Below are 26664 nucleotides of genomic sequence, written 5' to 3' on the forward strand. Positions count from 1 at the left end.
ATTATTTTTGCATTGTGGGTCGATAGCAGCATTAAACTTGGTCCGTGGGCAGGGGGTCGGGGTTCAACTGAACTGCCCACTTTAAGCGGGCTGTGAGCTTTTCATCCGCGTTTTTTTTTGCAGCAGCTACGACTCGTGCTTTTTTTTTTTCTCCTTTTAGAATTCTGAGCTGAGCTGCTCCGTATCTGCTGCTAAAAACAGCTGATCCTCCGCGACGCGTCAACAACTAACACTATTTTCCACTCAAATGCACCTAAACTCTCTTTCTGAGGACCACATGATGTGAAAACACAAAACTTTCTTACCTGTAAATCTGATCATGTTTTCTGCATAAATAAATGTTATCCATTCTTTGTGCTCAAACGCCAAAGCAGGGGCGAATCCAGATAGAATGGGGGCGTGGGGCAGGGATGGGGCAGGGATGTGCCCCCCCCCACAACACCCCTAGATTAAAGGTACAGTTTTGAAGTCGTTTTTTTACTACAACTACTAATACTACTTAAAATAATAATAATTTCGACAAGTAAAATGTTTAGAGATAATTTAAATGTTAGAATGAATTTTATAGTTACATACTAACCTAAACAATGTAGGTTAGAAACTGCAAGTTTTACTGTTGCAGTGCTGTCAATAGTTAAATATGAGGTCAAGAAAGAGGTCTTTATTTTACTTTTTATAAAACAAATATTTATTTTCATTGGAGTCAAGAAAGAGTGACTATAAAGTGAGTTTTGGCAAAACAGGTATCATTGTCATTTTGAGGTGGCAGAGGGTTGTTGTCGGCAGCTGGGGAAAGTAAAAAAGTAACTAGTAATCTAACTTAGTTACCTTTCCAATTGAGTAATCAGTAAAGTAACTAAGTTACTTTTTCAAGCAGTAATCAGTAATTGGATTACTTTTTCAAAGTAACTGTGGCAACACTGCACACACACACACACACACACATATATATATATATATATATATATATATATATATACACGAGGTCTGTCAATAAAGTATAGGTCCTTTTTATTTTTTTTTCAAAAACTATATGGATTTCATTCATATGTTTTTACGTCAGACATGCTTGAACCCTCGTGCGCATGCGTGAGTTTTTCCACATCTGTCGGTGACGTCATTCGCCTGTGAGCACTCCTTGTTGGAGGAGTCGTCCAGCCCCTCGTCGGAATTCCTTTGTCTGAGAAGTTGCTGAGAGACTGGCGCTTTGTTTGATCAAAATTTTTTCTAAACCTGTGAGACACATCGAAGTGGACACGGTTAGAAAAATTAAGCTGGTTTTCGGTGAAAATTTTAACGGCTGATGAGAGATTTTGAGGTGATACTGTCGCTTTAAGGACTTCCCACGGTGCGAGACGTCGCGCAGCGCTCTCAGGCGCCGTCGTCAGCCTGTTTCAAGCTGAAAACCTCCACATTTCAGGCTCTATTGATCCAGGACGTCGTGAGAGAACAGAGAAGTTTCAGAAGAAGTCGGTTTCAGCATTTTATCCGGATATTCCACTGTTAGAGATTTTTTTAATGAAAGACGCGCGGACGGGTCAGGACGCAGCCGGCGCGGTGCGGCGGCACAGGAAAGACACCTCCATGTTGATAACCATTTGTAAAATCCAGGAGGCTTTTGATGGCTTTCAGTGGAGTGACTATATGAGAAATTGTTTAACAGCTGGACATGTTCCAACTTGTCCTTAAGGCTTCCAACAGAGGTGTTTTTCCTGTGGCGGAGCGTCACGGCGGCTGCGAGCCGATGCTGCAATCCATCCACACGTCCAATAGAGCCTGAAATGTGGAGGTTTTCAGCTTGAAACAGGCTGACGACAGCGCCTGGGAGTGCTGCACGACGTCTCGCACCGTGGGAAGTCCTTAAAGCGACAGTATCACCTCAAAATCTCTCATCAGCCGTTAAAATTTTCACCGAAAACCAGCTTAATTTTTCGAACCGTGTCCACTTCGATGTGTCTCACAGGTTTAGAAAAAATTTTGATCAAAGAAAGCACCAGTCTCTCAGCAACTTCTCAGACAAAGGAATTCCGACGAGGGGCTGGACGACTCCTCCCACAAGGAGTGCTCACAGGCAAATGACGTCACCGACAGGCGTGGAAAAACTCACGCATGCGCACGAGGGTTCAAGCATGTCTGACGTAAAAACATATGAATGAAATCCATATAGTTTTTGAAAAAAATAAAAAGGACCTATACTTTATTGACAGACCTCGTATATAAAGTAATCGCATATACGTAAATATTCACAGCCTTTGTCATGAAGCTTAAAATTGAGCTCAGGTGCATCCTGTTTCTACTGATCATCTTTGAAATGTTTCTACAGCTTAATTGGAGTCCACCTGGGGTTAATTCATTTGATTGGACGTGACTAGGAAAAGGCACACACCTGTCTACACACAAGGTCCCACAGTTGACTGTGCATGTCAGAGCACAATCCAAGCATGAAGTCAATGGAATCATCTTTTGACACAAATGGCACAAATCTGGGGATTGGGAAACATTTCTGCTGCTTTGAAGGTCCTAATGAGCACAGTGGCCTCCATCATCTGTAAATGGAAGAAGTTCAGATCCACCAGGACTCTTCATAGAACTGGTCACCTGAGTGATCAGGGGAGAAGGGCCTTAGTTAGTGAGATGACCATGAACCTGATGGTCACTTTGTCAGAGCTGCAATATCCCTCTGTGAAAAGAGAACTTTCCAGGACAACCATCTCTGCAACAATCCACCAATCAGGCCTGTATGATAGCATGGCCAGAAGAAAGTCACTCTTTTGTAAAAGGCACATGGCAGCCCACCTGGAGTTTGTCAAAAGGCACCTGAAGTACTCTTGGACAGTTTGGTAACATTTCCCATAATGCCGCTGATGGCCCTTTGCGGTACCCTTACCAAAAAGTAGTACATGCAAGTATGTTTCAAGTATACTTCCAGTTTACTTTTTATATACTTATTAGTACTATTTTTTGGTAAGGGAATGCACTGTGGCACCAGCAGAGTTCTGGCATCTTACTGCACATGTAAACAATGGCTAGCGAGGATGTGGATGGCGTTGATTCAGCGAGTTCATGGGCGATTATGATGAGGACATTTTCTCCCAAGTTGAAGAGGTGTAGCACCTGTGATGAACTTCTGCTGTTCCCTGATGTTGTCTTGTCCGTACTTAACGAGGTGTGTTTACATTGTGCCTGTGCCCTGAACCGGAACTCTTCTGAAACCGACCTCTCGCATAAGTCACAGACCACGAGAAGACGCAAGATGGTGAAACACCAAATGACAAACAAAATTTTCTGGTCTCATAAGACAAGGTTGAACTCTTTGGTGTGAACGCCAGGCATCATGTTTGGAGGAAACCAGGCACCATCCCTACAGTGAAGCCTGGTGGTGGTAGCAGCATGCTGTGGGGATGTTCAGTGGCAGGAACTGGGAGACTAGTCAGGATTGAGGGAAAAGATGAACAGCAAGTAGTCACAGTTTGCAGCCTCTGTGGGAACAAAGTACCTGTCACTCAAAGTGACCATGTCCTAATTATGCTAAACTTCATGGCTTAAAACATCCTAAACTGAGTTTAAGATGTTGTCATGGAGGGGGAAACTTGCTATAGAGAACCTTTTTTTTTGTAGTAGGCTATAAACATGTTTATTTCTCCTCTAAAGTTGGACATTTTAACATGAGCTTCTTTGTGGAGCCATTCAAGGAACTGCATCTTTTTTCATTTCCGGGTAGGCTTCATTTGTGATGGGTGAGACTAAGGTTTGGTGTGTATCACAATTGTCTATGTAATCTCACACTGCTAGTTGTAGTTAAAGGGTTACTTTTTATAGACATAAACATAAAGATAGTTCCTTAAATCACTTTGTAATACATTTTAAACATCCTTTTCCACATTAAAACAATTCTTTTTGCTTGTAAATTTCCTCACAATTCTCCTTTAACTATTACAGTTTTTCTCAATTGCTAAAACACTAAACCCTGTTGTCTGAACCACATGCTCAGTTGCTTGAACCCACTGATTGAATCAGTCACTCTTTTGGCAAAGCCATGAGCACTTTTCACCTGTTTAGACACAACTTGCCAACACATTTTCATTGTGATGCACCTGTGTTGCATAATGGTGAGCACAGATGGCAAAAGTCAAACACAGTTAAACCACCAGTGTCACCGGTTGAACACAACAACTCAAAACTGATCACACTTGTGTCCAGTGATGTGAGGGAACATACGTATATAAGCCGGTTCAGAGAGCACTGGTTTGTGAGGCACGACAATGGATAGAAATCTGAGAGGTGGTCAGTGAAGACAAAAACAACAAACTAATATCTGATGAAATCAGAGCTATTGATTGTCCATGGTATGAGCATGAGGGAGGCTGGACAAAGGGTCCAACCAAACATCAGTAGATTCACTGTGTCCACCATAATCCCAAAATTTAGAGAAGAGAACCTTTTCTGACATCAGAGTACGTAAATGTTGGCAGGAATTACTGTATGACTACTGTACTACCACAGTATTCTGTAAGTAAATACATGTTTCAATACATCACTCTGCCAATGTACTGTAGAATTGTAATGGAGGGTTAGTCTGTTTTTTGGCCTAGTATGCCATGTATATTTTTATACTTTTACGATTAAGAGCTAAATGCACGAGTTCTGTTTGTTTTTGTACTGTACGAGTACAAGTGCTACGTGTGAATACACAGGATTTGTTTTATATACTTTTTTTTTTACTATGTACAAGTACTAAATGCACAGGGTTTTTTTTTTTGTTTGTTTTGCGACATGCATTTAGCCTACAGTGAACAAACACATTTATTTCTACAGCTTCATGTCCTCAGCACTGTATTTTCTATTTTTCTATGTAGTGTTTAGAGACTGCTCAGTAGGGTTTTTACTTTTGATTGACTCAGGGCAAGATTTGACAAAATAGTTCAGTTTTGAGCACAGATTGAACTGTTTTGAGGTGAAAGTTTGGTTTTGCAAGAAGAGTCTGGGGTTTTCTGACTGTAGCTTGAAAAATGGGTTTTGTGTTCACAGTTTAGAAAAAAAGAGAGCAGCTTTCGAGAAATGTGTCTTGGCAATTGAGGAAAAACTGTAAAGTTGTGTTGGATAAACAGCTGCAGATTGCTTAAAGATAACTACTTTAATCTGCATGAATAGTTTCATAATGTGTGCTATTGTAGTTGGTCCCTGGGCACTGGACTGTGGCTGCCCACTGCTAGTGGCTGGATTGGGTCACGCTGGAATCAGGATGGGTTAAATGCAGAGGACAAATTTCACTGTACGTATTCATGTATGTACAGTGACAAAAGTGATGCAACATCCTCACGCTTGTCAGAATTATAATAAACTGACAAAAAGGTACAGTGATGATAATACAACGTGTTACTGTATTTATTAATGATGTAACATCAAACATGCAGCTCATTTGCTATCTGGGAGAGAAAAGTGGTAGCGGATTAAAGAATTAAGCAACATTATTACAAAAAAGTGTCTCAATTTTTCAGAAGAATCTGCATTTTCACATATCAGTAATTTAACAAAAAGACAGTAAAATCACATATGTGAGGTAAAATATGAAAATGTGTGCAATTGTGCATATTTGTTGCTGAAGATCAAATCAAACAGGATGGTACTCAACAGTGTGCAATCATCCACCATGGCTCATATATGTTTCTAATTCCTGACCTATGGGCTTTGCCTTTGTTCATGATCACTCGTCTTTGATCATGTTTGTGGCCTTTGATCCTGAGTGCTCATCTTTAATTCTGATCTTTGATTCAAATTGTTCATCTACGGTCATGCTGTTGACTTTTGCTCTTGATCTGAATTTGAACATTCAACTGAATTGAATTTGAACTGCATAGCAGAATCAAAGGAATCAGGATTAAACACAACAACATAATTTAAGACCAAAGTCTCGATCTGGATCCACACCAAATGAATAATGATTATATACATACATATACAGTAATTGCACTTGGAGAATTTTCTTTTTACATTGGAAACAATGCAAAGTAGCATCTAACAATGTCATTTTTAACTGTTTAAAGCATTAAAAAGTCTCATTGACACTTCCTGTTATTAGCAGTAAAATTAAAAAGAAATCTTCCATGAACCATTTATATGAACCAGAGTCATACGCCTTGATTGCAGAGTGCAATGAGGAGAGTGAGGAAAACGAGAAGAGAGAAGCTGACGTCTGCTCGCATACGTTCACAGTTGCTACCTAAAAAACACAGAATTCATAATGAGATTGATGCACGTTAGATACAGTATTGAACCAGAGATGTCACCGTTTGGAGGTCCATATTGGAGGGTATATGAAGGAAGGAGATGTTACACAGCCTAGCAGGCTTCACGATGGCAAACAGTAACTGCGCTTAAATGAAAAATTTGTGCCCTAAGTTACATCACCTGCATTCTCAATATTCTGGCAGAGGTTATTTATTTAAGTGGATGAAAATACCTGGATGTACTTTTGACTGGACTGTGAACCAGTAAGCATTATATTTGTCACATCACTTAAATTAGTTTCAGAAGCGTCCCTCTGTCTAGTCATTCGATACATGTGCATTTGTCCCTTACCTCACATACGTACAACTCGCTGTACACATTTTCCTGAGCCTTTACTACAGTACCGTGTCTTCACCATCTTCCTTCTTCTATCGACTTTCTTCATCTCGCTGACAATCCCAGTTCTTTTTCACCAACCTCTTCCGCCTTACACTTTCCTATACTTCCTCATTCCACCATCAAGTCGTCTTCTTTCCTCTGTCCGAATATCCCACCAAGTACCTTCCTACCTGTCTCACTTTTACAGTAATTGTCCTTCACCACCACCCAGCAATTATCTCACCTCCTCTCTGAATTTCACACAATATTTGTCTTCTTTCATTTCTACCATCCTACTTGTAGGTTCAGCCCTCACTTTCTTCCATTTCATCTAACTATACTCTTCTTGCCACCACCTTACAGTCTCCAGTGTCCTTCAAGTTGTATCTCCTACATATGACATTGTCCACCTGCATCCACCGTTCTCTACTTTTATACCCCGTCCTTTTTTTCTAGTGTATTCACATCATTTCCATCCTTTTAGCAAAATCCACCACCACTTGCCCTTGCACGTTCCTCTTGTCGTGCCCTTACCAACCCACAGCCTCCTCATTTGCAGTTCCCATCACCAACATCTCCACTCCGTTCACCACTCTTGATTGCTTTGGGTTCACTCTCCACCACCTAATCTGACACATTGGAGAAATCTTCCTTCTCCTCCATTGTACAACCCACTTGCAGTACATATGTGCTGAATACATTCATGGTTGGCACTCCAGTAATTCAGTTAGATATGTTTTAGATCACTTATAGTACAGTTAAATCCATAAATATTTGGACACTGAAACGTTTGATTATTTTAGCTACAGAAGCATATTAGAGTTGAAGTAAATGCCTGCTGTACACATTGACAGTTTTAATGTGAGCGTGATTACATCAAAACTGGATAATTAATTTAGGTTATATACATTTTTAACAGACTAAAAGTATTTGAGCTGTGCCAAGATTTATATCCACCACCTTGATGTTTGAGTTTTACAGTTCTGTGTACATGGTTTGTTCTTAGCGGTGTCTCACAATCACTGTTCATGGTTTTCTGACTGACTGTACCAAACAGCTTTTTGAAAACTTACCTGTGGTGGTAGAAGGTCTCCCAGTGGTGCTGCCAGATCCAGAACCAGGACTAGCTGTTGATGATGTGGTGGTGATGGAGGTAGAGGTAGAGCCAGTGCTGCCTGTAGGCTTAGTGGTAGCTGTAATATTAGTGGAAGATGGTGGGATAGCGGTAACTGTAGTGTTGGTGGAAGATGTGGGGATAGCGGTAGCCGTAGTGTTGGTGGAAGATGGTGGGTTAGCGGTAGCTGTAGTGTTGGTGGAAGATGGTGGGTTAGCGGTAGCTGTAGTGTTGGTGGAAGATGGTGGGTTAGCGGTAGCTGTAGTGTTGGTGGAAGATGGTGGGATAGCGGTATCCGTAGTGTTGGTGGAAGATGGTGGGTTAGCGGTAGCCGTAGTGTTGGTGGAAGATGTGGGGATAGCGGTAGCCGTAGTGTTAGTGGAAGATGGTGGGTTAGCGGTAGCTGTAGTGTTGGTGGAAGATGGTGGGATAGCGGTAGCCGTAGTGTTGGTGGAAGATGGTGGGTTAGCGGTAGCCGTAGTGTTAGTGGAAGATGGTGGGTTAGCGGTAGCCGTAGTGTTGGTGGAAGATGTGGGGATAGCGGTAGCCGTAGTGTTGGTGGAAGATGGTGGGTTAGCGGTAGCCGTAGTGTTGGTGGAAGATGGTGGGTTAGCGGTAGCTGTAGTGTTGGTGGAAGATGGTGGGATAGCGGTAGCCGTAGTGTTGGTGGAAGATGGTGGGATAGCGGTAGCCGTAGTGTTGGTGGAAGATGGTGGGTTAGCGGTAGCCGTAGTGTTAGTGGAAGATGGTGGGTTAGCGGTAGCTGTAGTGTTGGTGGAAGATGGTGGGATAGCGGTAGCTGTAGTGTTGGTGGAAGATGGTGGGTTAGCGGTAGCCGTAGTGTTGGTGGAAGATGTGGGGATAGCGGTAGCCGTAGTGTTGGTGGAAGATGGCGGGTTAGCGGTAGCCGTAGTGTTGGTGGAAGATGGTGGGTTAGCGGTAGCCGTAGTGTTGGTGGAAGATGGTGGGATAGCGGTAGCTGTAGTGTTGGTGGAAGATGGTGGGATAGCGGTAGCTGTAGTGTTGGTGGAAGATGGTGGGTTAGCGGTAGCCGTAGTGTTAGTGGAAGATGGTGGGTTAGCGGTAGCTGTAGTGTTGGTGGAAGATGGTGGGTTAGCGGTAGCTGTAGTGTTGGTGGAAGATGGTGGGATAGCGGTAGCTGTAGTGTTGGTGGAAGATGGTGGGTTAGCGGTAGCCGTAGTGTTGGTGGAAGATGGTGGGTTAGCGGTAGCCGTAGTGTTGGTGGAAGATGGTGGGTTAGCGGTAGCCGTAGTGTTGGTGGAAGATGGTGGGTTAGCGGTAGCTGTAGTGTTGGTGGAAGATGGTGGGATAGCGGTAGCCGTAGTGTTGGTGGAAGATGTGGGGATAGCGGTGACTCTTCCTCCAATAAGACCTAAATTCAGTATATCAAGCTCTGACTGCTCCTGCTTTCTGATCCATTGCTGCACCAGTGATTGGTTCTCATATGGTCTCAACTGTGGCAAGTTGGCATCAAGAAGGTCCTTAACCTCAGGAACAGTCAGTGCCTTAAGACAACGGAACATAAAAAATCATAAATCTTCACTGGTTGAAAATGCAAGCACCCAGACTGAAAAAAGTAATATAACACTCAGATGTAATCTTCTGCTCTCCTTCTCTCTGTTTGAGGTACGACTGCCAAAAAAAAGCGGCCTCAAATTTTAATGTTGCCTCCTGAACCCCTGGCTGAAGACCCAGCTGCGTAATTAGCCGTGACGCTACTTAGTCGTGACTCCTGCCTTAAGGATGCTGACAGGGACGCTTGAAACAACCTACAATTGGACATTTGAATTTTTTTTGCATGTTTCATGATTCTTTCTTTGTACTTTATTTGATCTGTTATCATTAGAATGTCCTAAGCAGTGGGTCACCCCTCTGAGTCTGGTCTGCTTGAGGTTTCTTTCTCAAAAAAAAAAAAAAAAATGCCAGAGGGAGTTTTTCCTTACCACTGGAAGAACCTTCTATTTGCTTGGCACAAAATAAAAGCTCTTCAGAGTTCAAACTATTTGAGTAATGTAATCACTATCCAAAAATCAATGTTACATACTGTCCCCAAAATACTGGCATTATTTTTGTTGTTGTTGTTGTGTTGGAGGCTTTGCTGAGTAAACAGTTATTTGAAACAAGGAAACCACAAATACTAAGCAGTGGCAAATCATACAGTCAACACTGACCAATACAACGCTCTCATTCAGCCTGGTGAAGGTAGCCATGTCCATGCTGACATTGGCAGTCAGCAAACATTGAACATTATCCAACGCTGCACCCCCTGTAGGCAGAGAAGATCAAAACATGTAGACATGTCCACAAACAAAATTTTCTGCATGCAGGGCTTAGTGTGACCGCCCGTTTACCCATGTATGACTGCAACAGCTGATAAGTGGTTGTAGAGATAGTTGCGCAATTTGCAGAGAAGGCATTTGTGGCAATGGTAAAAAGCACTTGTTTTTGATCCATGGTGCATTTGTCCAATGACAGGGCATTTGCCATTCTGCAAAAGACATGACAACCAAAAACTTCAATTAACAAATGAACTGTATAGTGTCTGATATTACTTGGTGCACTGAAAGTTTTGGCTGCTAATGTACCAATTTTATTTTATTTTATTTTTTTATTTACTTTGGAGGAAATATTGGTTATTAGAAAATAAGTGCCTTTTTACATTCAAGACTTAATTATTACGAGTTAGACTTGCATATATATATAAAATTTATTTTTTTTATTTGAAAAGAATGACCATATCTTAAAAGTCCCAGGATTTATGACATTGCAGATTGTCATTTTCTCACTTTTATCCCAGATTAATTTTCCACTTGGTATCAAGCTATGACTGCATTTTCCTTCCATACATAAACATCCTGTTGAGCTATGAATCTATAACTTAATGGCACAATCCTCCAACTCCACTGTCACTTCTCACTTGAGGCTTTCTTGCGAGATGTTCTTCAGAACTCCAACATCCAGGGAACACAGATTGTCTCCTCCAATGGCATTGACTGCATTACTATCAAGTTTGTTTCCTTCCTTGCTGAGATATTTGGAGATGACAGCTTTAGCCTGGATGGGGACGTACATACCCATGCATTACATCAGTTGTTTAATGGACAACTAGAAATGATTACATGTTTGGCAATATTCTTTGCTTACCAGGTTTGGATCCCATGCCCCATCTGAAGGATTCATCAATGCAGACAGTGTGTCAATTTTTGTGATTGTCCACATGTTTATGTCATCAATAGTGGCCACGCGAGATGCTGGTCCCAGCAGCTGAACTTGATCCTCTGGAATGCTAGAGTTAGCATAGGCCTAAATATTGGAAATCAGTTAGACTACGTCACAACTCAGTTCAGATAGTTTTTTTATACTAAGGTCTGGCTTTGTAGAACCCCAATTCCAATGAAGTTGGGATGTTGTGTAAAATTTAAATAAAAGCAGAATAAACTTTGTTTTTGTGCAAAACAAAGTTTATCTGTTTGAACATTAAATATCTTGTCTTTGTGGTGTATTCAATTGAATATAGGTTGAAGAGGATTTGCAAATCACTGTATTCTGTTTTTATTTACATTTCACACAACATCCCAACTTCATTGGAATTGAGGTTCTAAATAAAAATGGTTTAATTTACTTTCCTGGTCAAAATACGTATATCGTGTGTATTCTTTAAAGCAGAGATCTCAAACTTAAGGACCCCACGCTAGCTTTAGGCTGCAAACTAACTTAAGAGCCCCTTTACATAGTGCAAAGTTTGGACGAAGTGCACACTTAGTGCACATGACACAGGAATCATGTGCAAACTGTGTAATGTCATCCATGTCGCCAACGCCTCATACACCTGTTGATACAACTATTTGCGCACACAAGCGCCTGAAAGAAAAAGTGTGCGCTGTGCAAACCTATTGCACCCTCTCATGGCAGGAGCCGGCCAAATTCCAGGTGACACGCACGAACATCTAAACACCACTCGCATGGCACTTAAAAATGGCCAGTCGCACTCTTGGCACAATAACAGACTGCAGGCAACCACTGTCGTACTGCTATGAAATTTGTCTAAGTTCCCCACGAGTGTGACTTTGCAAACACACACACTGACACATGGGTGTGTGCGCTCCATTCGGGAGGCGGGGCTTCAGACAGAAGCAGCTGTGGTGATCTGTCATTCTGGACATTCCAGCTACACACCACCTACTGTGTTTGGACCGTTATGGACTAACAACCGTCCACTGTGAGGAGCGTGTGTCTGATTGCTGTATTTACGTGGACATAAATAAAAACATATATCACCGTGGTTGCGACAAGCTGCAGCAAGCGAGTGCGCGCACGGAGCGAACACTGACAGCCCCCCCCCCCCCCCCCCAGGTTGAAACGGACCGTCAGATTAGAACATGCAGCGGGCGGTCTGACCGTCACGACACCCACGTGAGCTCTATTCCACATGACGCGGTGTCTGTGCCGTGGTGTGCCGTCCACAAGACACAAGTGTCAGGCAGAAGACGCACGCAGCCGACTGGACGCACCTGACCAGTAGATATGGACATGATCAGAGAACACTGCTTCTCATTCATGTCATTTCATGACTGTATGTCTGTGACCATGGGTCATCACCAAAGGAACAGATGGATCATATTTGTATTGCTCGTTTGATAAATGTGGTGTTTTTATGTGTTGTGGGATTTATTTATTTATTTTTTTTTGTAATACTTCCATGTCCTTCCTGATGTGAGGCAGCTTTCAAAGAACAGCTCTGTAGCTCAGTGGTAAAGTCGCTGACTTGGAATCAGAGGTTTTGAAAGGCACGAGCTTTCAGTGTTGGAATGAAGCTCACCTGCCCAGTAATTTTGCAAATGATTTTATTATAAATGGTTTATGTTCAGGATTAGGATTAGAATAGGGCTCTGGGTTAGAGTATAATTATTTTAAAATATGTAAAATGTCTGGAGATTTGAACACTAATTCCGTTTGTGGACCATGGCTTTCTGCACTTTCCGGAGTTGTGCGCAGTAGCACAATTCCAATATGGTCCAGGTCCCATTTGGGAATACTTCAGATTCACAAAATATGCGCAACATGGCAGCTGATACAAGAAACGTATGACGTCCCATTGAGATGACATCATAGTAGACAAATGTTACAGTTATACTGCTTGGCCAAAGTCTAACCATGTGAGCCAATAAAAATGTGCACCTTATTCACCACCAAAAAAAGGTAACACTGGTCCCCCACATTAGTTGCAGTAATTGAGGCAAGTCATGTCTCACACAATTTCATTTACCTGCAGGGGATTCTCATGCCTTATCATTAACTAAAGCACACATAATTACAGTGGGGCCAAAAAGTATTTAGTCAGCCCCTGATTGTGCAAGTTTTCCTACTTAGAAAGATGAGAGAGGTCTGTAATTTTCATCATAGGTACACTTCAACTATGAGAGACAAAATGAGAAAAAAATCCAGGAAATTACATTGTAGGATTTTTAAAGAATTTATTTGTAAATTATGGTGGAAAATAAGTATTTGGTCACCCACAAACAAGCAAGATTTCTGGCTCTCACAGACCTGTAACTTCTTCTTTAAGAAGCTCTTTTGTCTTCCACCTGTTACATGTAGTAATGCCATCTGTTGGAACTCATTATCTCTATAAAAGACACCTATCCACAGCCTCAAAGAGTCAGACTCCAAACTCAACCATGGCAAAGACCAAAGAGCTGTCGAAAAACACCAGGAAGAAAATTGTAGGCCTGCACCAGGCTGGAAAGAGTGAATCTACAATACGCAAGCAGGTTGGTGTGAATAAATCAACTGTGGGAGCAATTGTAAGAAAATGGAAGACATACAAGACCATTGATAATCTCCCTCGATCTGGGGCTCCACACACTATGTCATCCCGTGGGGTCAAAATGATCATGAGAACGGTAAACAAAAATCCCAGAACTACATGGAGGGACCTGATGAATGACCTGCAGAGAGCTGGGACCAAAGTAACAAAGGCTACACACTACGCAGAGAGGGGCTCAAATCCTGCAGTGCCAGGTGTGTCCCCCTGCTTAAGTCAGTACATGTCCAGGCCTGTCTGAAGTTTGCTAGAGAGCATACGGATGATCAAGAAGAGGACTGTGGTCAGATGAAACCAAAATGGAACTTTTTAGTAAAAACTCAACTCGTCATGTTTGGAGGAAGACGAATGCTGAGTTGCATACCAAGAACACCATAGCTACTGTAAAGCAAATGGGTGGAAACATCATGCTTTGGGGCTGTTTTTCTGCAAAGGGGACAGGACAACTGATCCATGTTAAGGGGAGAATGAACATGGCCATATATCATGAGATTTTAAGCCAAACCTCTGTCCTTCAGTGAGAGCATTGAAGATGCAATGTGGCTGGGTCTTCCAGCATGACAATGATCCCAAACACATTGCTCGGGCAACGAAGGAGTGGCTCCGTAAAAAGCATTTCAAGGTCCTGGAGTGGCCAAGCCAGTCTCCAGACCTCAACCCCATAGAAAATTTGTTGAGGGAGTTGAAAGTCCATGTTGCCCAGCGACAGCCCCAAAACATCACTGCTCTAGAGGAGATCTGCATGGAGGAATGGGCCAAAATACCAGCTACAGTGTGTGCAAACCTGGTGAAGACTTACAGGAAACATTTGACCTCTGTCATTGCCAACAAAGATTATGTTACAAAGTATTGAGGTGAATTTTTGTTATTGACCAAATACTTATTTTCCACTATAATTTACAAATAAATTATTTAAAAAATCCTACAGTGTGATTTCCTGGATTTTTTTTCCCTCATTTTGTCTCTCACAGTTGAAGTGTACCTATGATGAAAATTACAGACCTCTCTCATCTTTCTAAGTAGGAGAACTTGCACAATCAGGGACTGACTAAATACTTTTTGGCCCCACTGTATTTACCACACCATGGTTAACTTAAACCTTTGAGCATTTCTAGCTACCATTCTTATATAAATACATGCAAACAGAAACATTAATTGAGTCACCACAGAAAATTGACAGGGACAAAAAGTTAAGTGCTAAAAGTTTGTGTTGAATATTTACCGTTGAAAGAAAGCTGTTTAGCCTAGACTACATAGGACTTTATAGCAATGCTTGTTTAGGCTGTGTTGTTAAATGTTTTGGTGTTGTTGTTGCCAGACTCTCATAGCAAGAGGCTCGGATTTTCACTGCTAAGTTAAAAAAAAACCTCTTTTACCATCTAACAATCTTTCATACCTGCCAACATTTGAATGTACCAATGCGGGACACCCACGCGTTGCCGAGAGCAGCAATGGCAGAAAGTGTAACTAGGGGGTTCGGGGGCATGCCCGGATCCACACAACTGCGGGACTAATAGGAGTCCCAAAAACACTCATGTGGGACACGGGGGTAAATACCACCCATTGCGGGATGGTTGGCAGCTCTGCAATCTGTAGAAATGATGTACCTCATTCAGCTTGTTGAGAATTATCCTGAGGTAATCCACCTGGTCCACCTTTGCAGTGATGGAAGCCAAGTTGTTTTTGACCACCAAAGCACTGAGGCAGTTGTTGAATTGAGTTATGTCATCATAGTTGAAGGGAAATGTTGAATCGCTGATTGTCACGTCGGTGATCTCTCCTACAGTGCAGTCACTTCCTAAAGCAGAGGAAGATAAGGCAAGAAGCCAGAAGCGTCTTTAAGTAAGTGATGTATAAAAAAGAGAGAGATGGTTTTCATGTGTCCACTGAGATGTCAACTGACCTACAGACCGCTTGGACTTTTTTCTAAGGGATTTCATAATTGCATTCTTCATCTGCCTTATCTTTGACCGGTCTACTCCGACTTGCTTAAGAACTCTTAGAAAGTATTTCAAGAATGCTTTCTTTGTTTTCTATAACAAAACAAAAGTTCACAAGTTATCAGATCTTTAGAATCAAAAACCTACACCTGGAAAACAAAATGCAAAATAAAAGTGTGATTCTCACTTTATCGAAGTGGCCATAGAAGTCTGAAGACAAATACAGTGGTAACATCCCAAGGTCCTTCAATGTTTGTTCATTCCATGTCGATGGAGGTCTGATTACAGAAAAACAAACAGTGGAAAATGTCAGTTTAGCTGAAAACTGAAAAATCATACATCAATCATTGGCACATATTTTGGGAATGCCCAATAATAAAAAAAGTTCTGTAAGGACATGCACAAAAATATGGACTCTATATTCAGGGTTACAATACCTTTTGAATTTACTTCTTTTATTATGAGTAAGACTGAAATGCAATTGACCAATACTTATTTATATAGAATTTTAATAACTGCTGGCAAAAAGGCTGTGACCAGACACTGGCTCCTCCCCGAATCATCTAATCTTGGAAAATGGATAGATATTGTGAACGAAACATTCCAGATGGAATGTTTCAGGACAGGTGTGTGTGGATCGGGAGGTCTGGGCGGCTTTGCTTGAGCTGCTGCCCCCGCGACCCGACTCCGGATAAAGCGGAAGAAAATGGATGGATGGATGGATGGACATTCCAGATGGAACAAATTACTTTTTCCCTCTGGTTACAGATGAACAAATTTTCAAAGTTATGGTCAAAATGGTCATCTTATGTTTATGCTAACTAAAGGCAATATGCAGAAACCTTGAATGCACAAGACATGTCAGTATAAAGAAAAGGTATTTGGAATAGTAAGAATTATTTTTTTTTTCTTTTTTCTCATTTTATTTATGTTTATTTATTTTAGTCATGAGGATTAAGTCTCTCAGTGATTTTTGTCTTTTGTCACAATGCATCCAATGTTCTATAGTTTTGTTTTGTTAAAAAAATGTTGGGAATTGAAACGGCCAGTGGTCACATACTAGTTCTGTGACCATGAGGGAATATCAATGTATGTCTTGCTGTCATACTAAAATAAGAAGTGCACTTAGTAGCACAGCACAGTTCCTTAGCCAAGCTTGTAAAGTCCCATGTGTCTATCTCTGATAACATAAATAGAAAAGATAGGTCCTGTACAGGTCCTGCCAGTGGTTATCTCCAGATACCATGGAAGACAGTCTTTGACTCCGCCTGAATAGGTCGACAGTCCATCGCAGGTTACTTCACCAACTAAGACTGGTTACCCATTTACAGCTGGGTGGACTGGGATGATGGAGATCTAGCCTGAAGCACACACCTGGAATTCAACCCTAGTCTATATATCATAGTCCACCTGCTCTGCAGTGAAAACATGAAAAGACATTTTGTTGCTGCTTACAACATACCCATACTGAGATGTCCCACTTTGCAGTAGAGTTTCAATCGCTTGTACTTGAGCACTGCTTAAGTCTGGGCAGTTCTTCAGTTTTTCTATGATGGAAGAGTCTGAGTTCTCAATGTAAGAGCCATCCAAAATGCAGCACATGTTGCCCAAAACCAATATATTATCAGGACTCAAAGTCGTATTTGTTATCCCCTTAGAAAATAAAGAGAATAAGAACAGGCTTAAATGTACAGGGTACAATATAAATCGAACTGGACTAGGTTAGCATTAGCATGTTGACAAAGAGAATTACAGAATTAAATTAATACAAGTCACACAAAAAGCTCATTTTGCAACAGCCACACATCATCAACCACTATTTTGGACAATGAAGAAGCGAAACGGTTTCAAATAAAGGTAGTTTACAGTAATCTAGGTGACGTTCACAGAAATACAGTATACGCTGAATACTTGTTTATGGACTCTATCATTTGAGAGTTAAAGTAATGATCAGCATTTGTGGACTCACCAGGCAACTCTTGGCATTAGTAAACAGTTCTGAGCGTTTGTAGCTGAGGGCTTCAGAGAAGACTGAGAAGTCTGCAGCTGCAAGCTGTACAAAATAAGACCTGCAACTGTCCCTAGACACCAGCGAGTAACTGTGTAGAGAGAGAGAGCAACGATAACTTGAACTGGCCTCATATGTGACTCCAATGTGAGTTTAAATGTTTCATTTTAAACTCACTTGTAATACAGCAACATATCTGGAGGATAGAGCTCATAGCTGGTGGCATCTGGTTGCCCTTTAATATAGTTGTACATGCAGGTCAGCTGTTTGTGAGACAAACATAAGATTGTGGATATGTCAATATACACACAACACTTTCTTTCTCTTCTACCAGATCGTGCCTTTTTTCTAGAATGTTTCCATCTATCTTTGGAATGAATATTAATGAAGTAGACCAGTTTTTAATCCTGACAGGTCTGAATTCCTGAGGTCAGTCATCTGGGCATTTAACCTCTACGGGCGGATTTTGTCGGGGAAAACATCACCGAACTCAATACAAATACATGTAACCTGGTCACTTTTCAAAGGGGTCAGACTCGTCAATAAAGTCAATTTAATGTACAACGGTTCATTTCAGATCAGCTTGGTGTATAAATGTCATTGTTCCAAGCAATGACAGCTGTCAGCTGGCTGATAGAAGCAAGCTAGAGACAATCAGACGATTTCAGTAGAACAGCATACAGCCAGAGCGTGTTTTCACCGAGCGGACAGGCACAGAAGTATGAATTCTTACCTTCAGACTGGCCACATTGCCAAAGTGATGTGGCTAGGGTGGCCAGATGTCCTCTTTTGTGCCACAAATTGAGATGGTTTCCAGGGTTGTTATTGACAGTCCGGCTTCAGTTTTGAAATGCGTGTTTTAAAAATGTGTTTCAAACGCGCATTTCAAAACTGAAGCCAGAACAACGCCGAAAACCAACTCAATTTGTGGCACAAAGGAGGACATCTGGCCACCCTAGATTTGGTGCCAACCTCGAGAATACGGTTTCTAACTTTCTGGCTAATATCTAGCACCAGATTTATTGTGCATTTATTGAATATTACAGTATTTTTTAATCAAAAGTAATGACCGGTATTTCTAGATTAAAAGTGACTTCACCACATAGCATTTTAATGTATAGTTTTGCAGTGTTTGTGGTCATTTGGACCTTGGCAGTCCAAGCAGTAGCTTGTACATGTGGAAAAATATTGCCTTCATAAAAGCTGCTGTTTGGTTCACTTTACTCACTTTTACGCCCGTACCATGGGTCTGTACATAGTTACAAAGTAGATATGACTAACTAGCTAACTTGCTATAGCAGTACGTCTTCATTTGCTGTTATGTGTTTTTAAAGAAATACATTGAAAAATCTGCGTAAAGCTAACATTCACTTTATTCAATAAAGTTCTGAATTAAATCTTAACTTTTAGCAGCTGTATTAACTTTAAAACATGCAAAAGCTAACAACAGCTACTGCTGTAGTAACGTAGCTAGCTAGTTGAGGTTGAATGTGACTTGGCACTATTAACCTTAACAGACATTAACAGTGGTGAATATAAAAACCTGAAAGTACATGAAAAAAACCCAAGTAATTTAACTAGCTAGCAAAGTCGCTACAGCTGTAGTTGTTCCTCTTGGCTAGAAAAAGCTTTCAATTTAACACAGCCCGGTACATAAATATTTGGAAAGCGGCACATTTGGGGTATTTTGTCTCTGTCCACCACCACAGTAAAGCTGAAATAAGCAAATCAAAATGTGAATGAGGTGTAGAAGTGTGAGCTTTAACTCGAGTTCCACAAAAATATCACATTACAACTTAGGACTTACAGCCATTTTTATGCACAGTCAGTCCATTTTCAGAGCCTATAAGTAATTGAACAGACTAAATTTGATGATTATTCATCACATTTACAGCTAGTTTTCTTTAGAAAATTCAGGTGGATAACTATGTGAACTTTTCTAAGCCTGCGCAAAAGCCACCAAGATATGTATGACACCTCTGAAGGAGTTATAGGTGTCTGTGGTTGTGATTGGAGAATGAAAATTTTGTTTGTTGCATTATGAGTTACTCCAGTTTCATGTAGAATTTTATTTACAGTCTGTTTTCTTCTATGATAATATTATATTCTGCAGCAATTATTGTCCGATTTACATACTGGAATGATAAAGTTAAACAGATGGTTTGATATTAATAAATTATCACTAAATTTGTCTAAAACTAAAATAATGTTATCTGGGAATTACAGTAAAGACATACAAATTCAGTTAAATATACAAGGGGTAATCATAGAGCGTGTCAAAGAAAATAAGTTCTTAGGTGTCATTATTGATGAAAGAATGAATTGAAAAGCTCATTCAACATATTCAACATATTCAAAAGAAAGTACTAAATAAGGTAAGATATGTTCTTGATTGCAAAGCACTACATACTCTGTATTGTTCATTGGTTGCTCCCAACTTGGCTTGCTGTGCTGAGGTTTGGGGCAATAATTATAAAACTACATTGCAGTCATTATTCAATCTTCAAAAAAGAGCATTAAGAATGATTCACAATGTAGGCTATCGAGATCACACCAATTCATTGTTTATTAAATCTAAAATATTAAAACTTCACGATATGATTATGTTTAAGACTGTTCAATTAATGTATAAAGCGAAAAATGAGCAACTGCCCTTCAGAATTCAAGAATTTTTCAGTGAGAGAGAGGGAAAATATAATTTAAGGGGCTTGTATCATTTTAAAATTGCTGGCGCTCGGACGACCAGGAAAGGATTTTGTGTTTCTGCTTGTGGCCCTAAAATATGGCATAATCTGGAAAGGAACTCAAACGATGTCCAAATGTCAATCAGTTTAAACGCCAATGTAAGGAACTGATGTTTTCTGAATATGTGAAAATTGTCTAAATTCTCTGAAAATTCAATTCATGTTTGAAGGACTGTATAGCTGTTGGTTAAAGTATGGACAAATAAGTTATTGATTTTGTATTATTATTTTTTTCGGATTATGCGTTGTGCGCTGTTATTGGTGTGGATCTGATGAGGAATTTGAGTTTACTGATTATTTTAAGATGTCTGTGTTTTGCTGTTCTGCTCACTTTGTTTTGTTTTGGTTTTGTTGTGATAAGTAAAAGTTGCTGAGGTAAAAGGGGTAGGTGTACATAAGGTTTGCTTCTACCTACACTCTTTTGGTTGCATGGGTTGACTGGCTGAGAAATCAGTTTTGTTTTATTTTGTGGTAAAGTTGTTTCCTTGAACTGAATGAACTTGAACTTGAATAATCTGCCTTTGTTACACTCTACCATGCATAATTGCATTTGTAAACCCACATTGCCTCTCTGGCACGCTCACCTGAGTCTCGACCAGTGGGACTTTATCCTTCCCTTTCCTCCTACAGGCTTTGATCAGCTTCGTGATATGCTCCATTTGAAATGTCGACACTTTAGTGCACGTGAACCCTTGCAGCACAGATGACGACAAACTACACACAGACAAACATTTACGTTGCGTAAACAGCTTGGGATTTTAATGGAAAAGTCTTTAAAACTCACTTGTTGGGACCTCCCAGAGCTGTAGTTGCAGTTTGCACGGCTATGACCTCGAAGAATAGCTCAGCCTAACAGAACAGATACAGCAACATGTAAGTATATACAATGGACATGTGACGTATAAAAGCGGGCTTTTCACCTTTGCACTTCCTACCTGTTGTCTTTTCCATTTCTTTCTGTTGAGTTTGTCTAAAACTGTGATGTTGTCTGAGAAACCCAACAACAAAGACCGAGGTATCTCAGTTGCCATTTCATCTGGAACGTTCCAGATGATCGCCTCACTGTTGTTGTTCAATGAAATGATCTGTTTCGAGGAAAAAGATATGTCAAATAATGAAATCGTAAAATGGGCTGAATTTTACATAGCACTTTTCCATCTATATCAGAAGCTCAAAGTGCTTTACATTGATGCCTCACATTCACACACACAGAATGTCATTTCGGAAAAGGAGGTTTACATTAATTATCACCTGTTTGTAATTTGTTTGGGTGGCTTGCCACCAGGATTAGTCCAAATTTTATAAACAGATTTTAAAGAAACTTGTTGATGGAAAAAAATCTCCTGATTTTTGGTATGGATCAGAAATTGTTTTTTCACTTTATTGAGCATTGCAATTGGCTGTACCCCACAACAGTTTACATCCCTTCAAGAATGTTTCTATTTTGGCAGATGTTATTTTGAAATAAGCTTGTTGAACCTGGGCAACAAAAGTCTCCTGGACAATCGCTGGAGCCTGCATCATGTATTCCACTAATGTTGGATCTTTGGAGGCGGAAAGCAGTTGAGAGCCATCGATGCTGCTGAACACTGAGGCGGGAACGCCCACAACGAGAGATCCGAGTGTAAGCAAAGATGATGAGCTGTTAATCTTACGGTAAGAAAAGAGCAGATAATCAAAACAGTTAAGAACACGACCACAATCATAAATTATAATCACATATCAATTACAATGAAGCATTCAGTTGTAGAGAGCAGCTACCTGCATTGTTCCTGTAGACATCAGAATTTGAACAATGGCCCATGCCTGGCCTTGATTCCAGCCTGTCACTTTGCTGAGAACATCAAGGGAATCTTGCAGGTCCTTAGGTTTTATCTTTTGGATTTGGCCAGTTGATAAGCTGACGCTTTCATTGCCGAGGGAAGTGATGGAGGAAACATCAATGTCATCACCAAAGTTATATGCCAAAACAGCAAAAACCTACAGCAGTAAAACAGAAAACAGTGTTACTGTTTTTTAGAAATGGAATTTTATGGTTCTACCACAACTGTGCTACCAGCTTTGTGTCAACAGTACCTGCACCAGGACAACACAAGTCATTCAGAGATCAATACAATACACATCACACATCTCACATACAGTGTTTGACAGAACACCTCACAGGATACACTATTTAAATTACAAAAGATAAAAAATTAAAGGCCTGATCAACATTTTAAATTTTTTAGAACCAATCTATACAATTTCAATTTATTTTCATTTTTTTTAGACAGTAACAATAATACTGAAACGGACAACAATATTGCCCATTCTCTATATTTTAGCCCAATTTACATAATCTTCCCACATTAGGCTACTGGGCAGCGTGATGGCACATCCAAAAGGGAAGGTTCCTGGTCCAAGGCTACCTCTACCTTACTCTCCATAACTTGCACCAAATCAACATGTGGATCCATATCTGATCAATGTGGTGACCCCGAGCAAAATGACAGAAGCCAAAACAAATTTCTAGGTTACTGGCAATCACTTTCTATCACATAAAAAAAAATCTGAACTAAAAGACACATTTTTCCACTGTGGACTCAGGCATCTGAGTAAAAACTGGAGAAAACCAAATTTGCAAAGTAACCCCCCCCCCCCCCCCCACCTCACCCACTTTATGAATGTATGTTGCCCCCCCCTCCCCAGTGGCGGCGCCAGGAAATTTTTGTTGGGGGGGCTGAGGTAAAAGTTGGAGGGGCTCCACAAAATGTCATCGAAATGAACAATATATAGTAATTGCTTTATAAATACCAAGGTATATGTTTTAGTCACCCGTGCTCCTCTAAAATGTGGTATCAATGCACACACACATCACTTAGAATGATTGCCGAACAATGATATACAGCTTCTGTATATTCTGTGTTAGTGCGTGGCTGTGCTTTTCAGTTGTCTTGGGCAGAATTTTCATGTTTCCCTTCTGTGTTTGTGTGGGTTTCCTCGGGGTGCTCAAGCTTCCTACTACTTCCAAAGACATTCGGGTTAGGTGAAGTGGTGACTTTAAATGGACTGTAAGTGAGGATATGTGTCGGCTTGGCTATGTGTCCCCCCCATACCAAAAAAATTTGCCAGGTTAGGCTCCAACCTCCATGACCTTAACTACAATGAGCTGGTTTAAAAGACAGATGGATGTTGGTACTTGAAACAGACATGTGATTAGTAATCCGATTGGTAAACCATTAACAGCACTCAATTAATTCATCTGGCAGAGATTTTTTTTTTCTAAATCAAAGAATTTGATAGTTTTCAATAAATTGTTAAAAAATGCAAAATGAGTGATCTGACAAGTCCATGCACAGTAATTTTCAAGTGTTTCATTGTTAACTGCATCTTGCCCCATTCAAAACAGTGTTAAATCAACTCTATCACAGTGTTAAATTGACCTTAGTCCAGTGTTACATCAGGTCGATCAACATTAATAAAGTTAACTTCCACTATTTAAGAGCTGATTTATTAGTGTATTGAATGGGATGACAAGAGGAGCAGTGTTAATTTAACACTGTGTGGTGATGTATTCAAGTGCTGCAGTGAAGAGCTGACAACGTGCAAGACAAATTATTTTTCTGTAATCCAGTAAATTATTATTATTAAGCATTTGATTCAGTTTAGCTCAGTGACAGTGTCACTGACAGAAATGTAACTTATGTAGCACCTTCAAGAGAAAAAAAAAAGACATTAAGCACAAACTCAATCTGAGTACATATGGACCGGCTGAGTTCAATCGAAAAATTGTGGTGATGTTCTGCGTGTCTTAACGTCTTAAAACTGCAGAGCAACAGACTGCTACCTGTGTCAGTTTTGGTGTGAGCTGATTACCTGTGGGTCCACGTCTGTACAAACAGTCAGGTTTTGCAGAATAATTTTAGACTCTGCTGCATCCAGCTGCATGAAAGCTGAAGGAGGAGCAGCACACCGACACAACAGAGGAAGGCTGCAGAAAGACAAGAAATAATACAGTAGGTGTGTTTCAGGGGCTGGAAGATGGCACATGTTTAGGTTTTCACAAGATTACACTCACAGCAGGGGGTTGAACTTGCTGTCCTGCAGATAGATGAGCTCAGTGTAGTAGTCGGTGAGGTTCCGCGGGAGCACAGAGTGGTTGAGCAGGGCTATGTTTTGAGGGTTCACTGTGAACACCTTTATAACCTGCAGACAGAATGGAATCAATGCTGACAAACAGGGAGCTTTTCTTCTATTTCAAATAAATAGGTGTTGAGGTTAAATGTAGGTTTTCTTAAAGTTGCTTCAGTACCTCTGCAGATCCGAATGTCTGAAGATCTTCCAGAGTGAGGAAGGACATAAAGGAGCCAATGTACTCAGCAAACCAGGCTGTGGAGTTTAGATCTGGGTCGCTGTCATTGTAGCACTTTGGCAAGGTCACTGCACACAAAAAGAAAAAAAAAACATATATAATGGAAGCAGGAAGAAGAGAGAATTTTAAAATAATAAAAAAAAAAACATAAAAAATTGAAAAACCAATCCCATTGTTCAGATCTGCTCCAAAATGTCTATGTCCCATGACGCTTGTCCTCAGACCACTTGATGACACAGCGTACATAACTGATAAAACTAAGGTCTTCATATCTCCATCTGGGACAACAGGCGTCATGAAATATATTGTTCTTTGCTTATCACACTGACACAAGACACAGGCAGCACAAAGTTTTGATATAACACACACCATTCAGATAAACAACAAGAGCATGTCACTCGCATATAATGTCAAATGCATCACTCTTCATCCAATCACATAACTGTACTGATCCACGCAATAGGGTAAGGCCCACCCACCTGGGGGTCGGCCGAGCACAAGCTTAAAACGTAGGTGGGGCACAATGTCGGGGCTCTTGTATGCAACGCTGAAGGGGACGCTTGCTTCAAGACTCCAGTGCTGTCGTAGTAACTCTCTGTTCAGGGAAAGCTTCTTTTTAATACAGCATCTGATTTTGAAGTACGTTTCCTGTCAGTATATTGAATCTTTGAGTTCGCTCACCACAGAAAATCCCCAACAATCCCAATGTTAATGAAAATAAAAATAGTCACCAAGTTTCGTGGAAACAAATTTTGCCATTTTTGGCAGAAAGCATCCCCTCATAAGTGGAGGTAACAGCATGAGGTTTATGAGGGGGAACTGTAGTTAGCAAATCTTAGCAAATGTTTCAAAAGTCATTGTTTTAGATCATGTATGCAAAACCCAGGTGTGCAGTTCTGAATGTTCAGACAAAGCAATGGGAACCTTTCATGAGAAAATACACAGAAACAAGCTTATTTTGGAGCAGAGTGCGACTTTTGGTGCGTAATCAGCAGCAGACAGGTGCATGTGCTTCTGGGAAATGTAGTCTTAATAATAATAAGTCTTAATATAATTAGTCTGTCACTGTATTTCCTGTATTCGTAATTATTACAAAATACATCTGGCAGTGAAACTGTTGTTATTAATGAATGGCTGCGTGCTGTTTTGATGGCTGACCTGAGGTGAGGTAGGCTTTGATGGTGATGAAAACATCTTGTCTCGTAAAGTCTGACACACTGTAGTTGTATTTCCCAAGAACTGAGACACTAAAACAACAAAGGTCAGGAGAATTCTAAAATACAAAATGTGCCCTAACTAGTAATTTTTCCACTAAATTAATATGCTGGACAAAGCATGCATCCATACAGCTTCTGGAAGGCCAAGCAGGAGGCATTCTGTGTTGTACTGGAGGCCAAAAGATGCTTCGTGAGGAAGACCATGTACTTTGGAAGGCGTAGGTCGAACCAGGCATTGACCTCTGACCTTTTGGAACTGCTGAGAGCCATGGGCCAGATGCAAGGCAACGTGAGCCGCCGCACCAATGCTGGGAGATCCTCCTGCAGGAAACACAAAGTCATGCAAGTCCTCTCATAAAAATGTTAATCAATGATTCTCCAGCAAAAGAACAAATAAAGGACATACACCAGTGAACCAAACCATAAATAACATGGTAAAGAAAAATAGAATTAGTGGACTTCACTCACTCTTACCAGCCTGTTAGTAATATTCATTTTACACAAGTAAGTTGCCCATAAGGACAAATGACACAACTGTAAGTTGATTTGTGGCTGTCAGCCTATCTTTTTTTTTTTTTTTTGCCAAAAGTTATCTTCCCAAGTGAATTAACAATGGAGACCCTGCTGCACATACAGGTTTTATCAGCATCTAGTCAGTGACCTGAGCATTTCAGGGCTTCTGGTACACTTCTAACGAGAAACCCAGAATTCAGTAAGGAAAAAAAAGGCATTTCTAAATGTCAGAAATGCATGATTTTTTTAAAATTTTTATTTTACTTTTTGGCACACATAGCTTTAAGTATAAAAATTTTGACTTTGAGAGTTTACCGGAAGGACGG

General features: G+C 40.6%; 1 protein-coding gene across 1 annotated transcript in view; it reads right to left on the reverse strand.

Annotated features, from left to right (window-relative positions):
* Positions 1 to 5361: 5361 nt before the first annotated feature.
* LOC117525813 overlaps positions 5362 to 26664 on the reverse strand; it is a 31987-nt gene continuing 10684 nt past the window's right edge. The window contains exons 11-32 of the mRNA XM_034187743.1: positions 25956 to 26146; positions 25767 to 25855; positions 24549 to 24676; positions 24315 to 24442; positions 24113 to 24227; positions 22019 to 22237; positions 21737 to 21907; positions 21193 to 21342; positions 21042 to 21106; positions 20842 to 20971; positions 17691 to 17776; positions 17475 to 17604; positions 16968 to 17158; positions 15693 to 15783; positions 15469 to 15598; positions 15173 to 15363; positions 10886 to 11044; positions 10659 to 10795; positions 10093 to 10229; positions 9913 to 10007; positions 7680 to 9246; positions 5362 to 6220 (exon numbers count right to left, since the gene is read on the reverse strand). Coding sequence (XP_034043634.1) covers positions 6129 to 6220; positions 7680 to 9246; positions 9913 to 10007; positions 10093 to 10229; positions 10659 to 10795; positions 10886 to 11044; positions 15173 to 15363; positions 15469 to 15598; positions 15693 to 15783; positions 16968 to 17158; positions 17475 to 17604; positions 17691 to 17776; positions 20842 to 20971; positions 21042 to 21106; positions 21193 to 21342; positions 21737 to 21907; positions 22019 to 22237; positions 24113 to 24227; positions 24315 to 24442; positions 24549 to 24676; positions 25767 to 25855; positions 25956 to 26146 — 4392 coding nt within the window. The 3' untranslated portion in view covers positions 5362 to 6128. The remainder of the gene's footprint in view (positions 6221 to 7679; positions 9247 to 9912; positions 10008 to 10092; positions 10230 to 10658; positions 10796 to 10885; positions 11045 to 15172; positions 15364 to 15468; positions 15599 to 15692; positions 15784 to 16967; positions 17159 to 17474; positions 17605 to 17690; positions 17777 to 20841; positions 20972 to 21041; positions 21107 to 21192; positions 21343 to 21736; positions 21908 to 22018; positions 22238 to 24112; positions 24228 to 24314; positions 24443 to 24548; positions 24677 to 25766; positions 25856 to 25955; positions 26147 to 26664) is intronic.

Source organism: Thalassophryne amazonica, chromosome 15, assembly GCF_902500255.1.
Source record: "Thalassophryne amazonica chromosome 15, fThaAma1.1, whole genome shotgun sequence".
NCBI lineage: Eukaryota > Metazoa > Chordata > Actinopteri > Batrachoidiformes > Batrachoididae > Thalassophryne > Thalassophryne amazonica.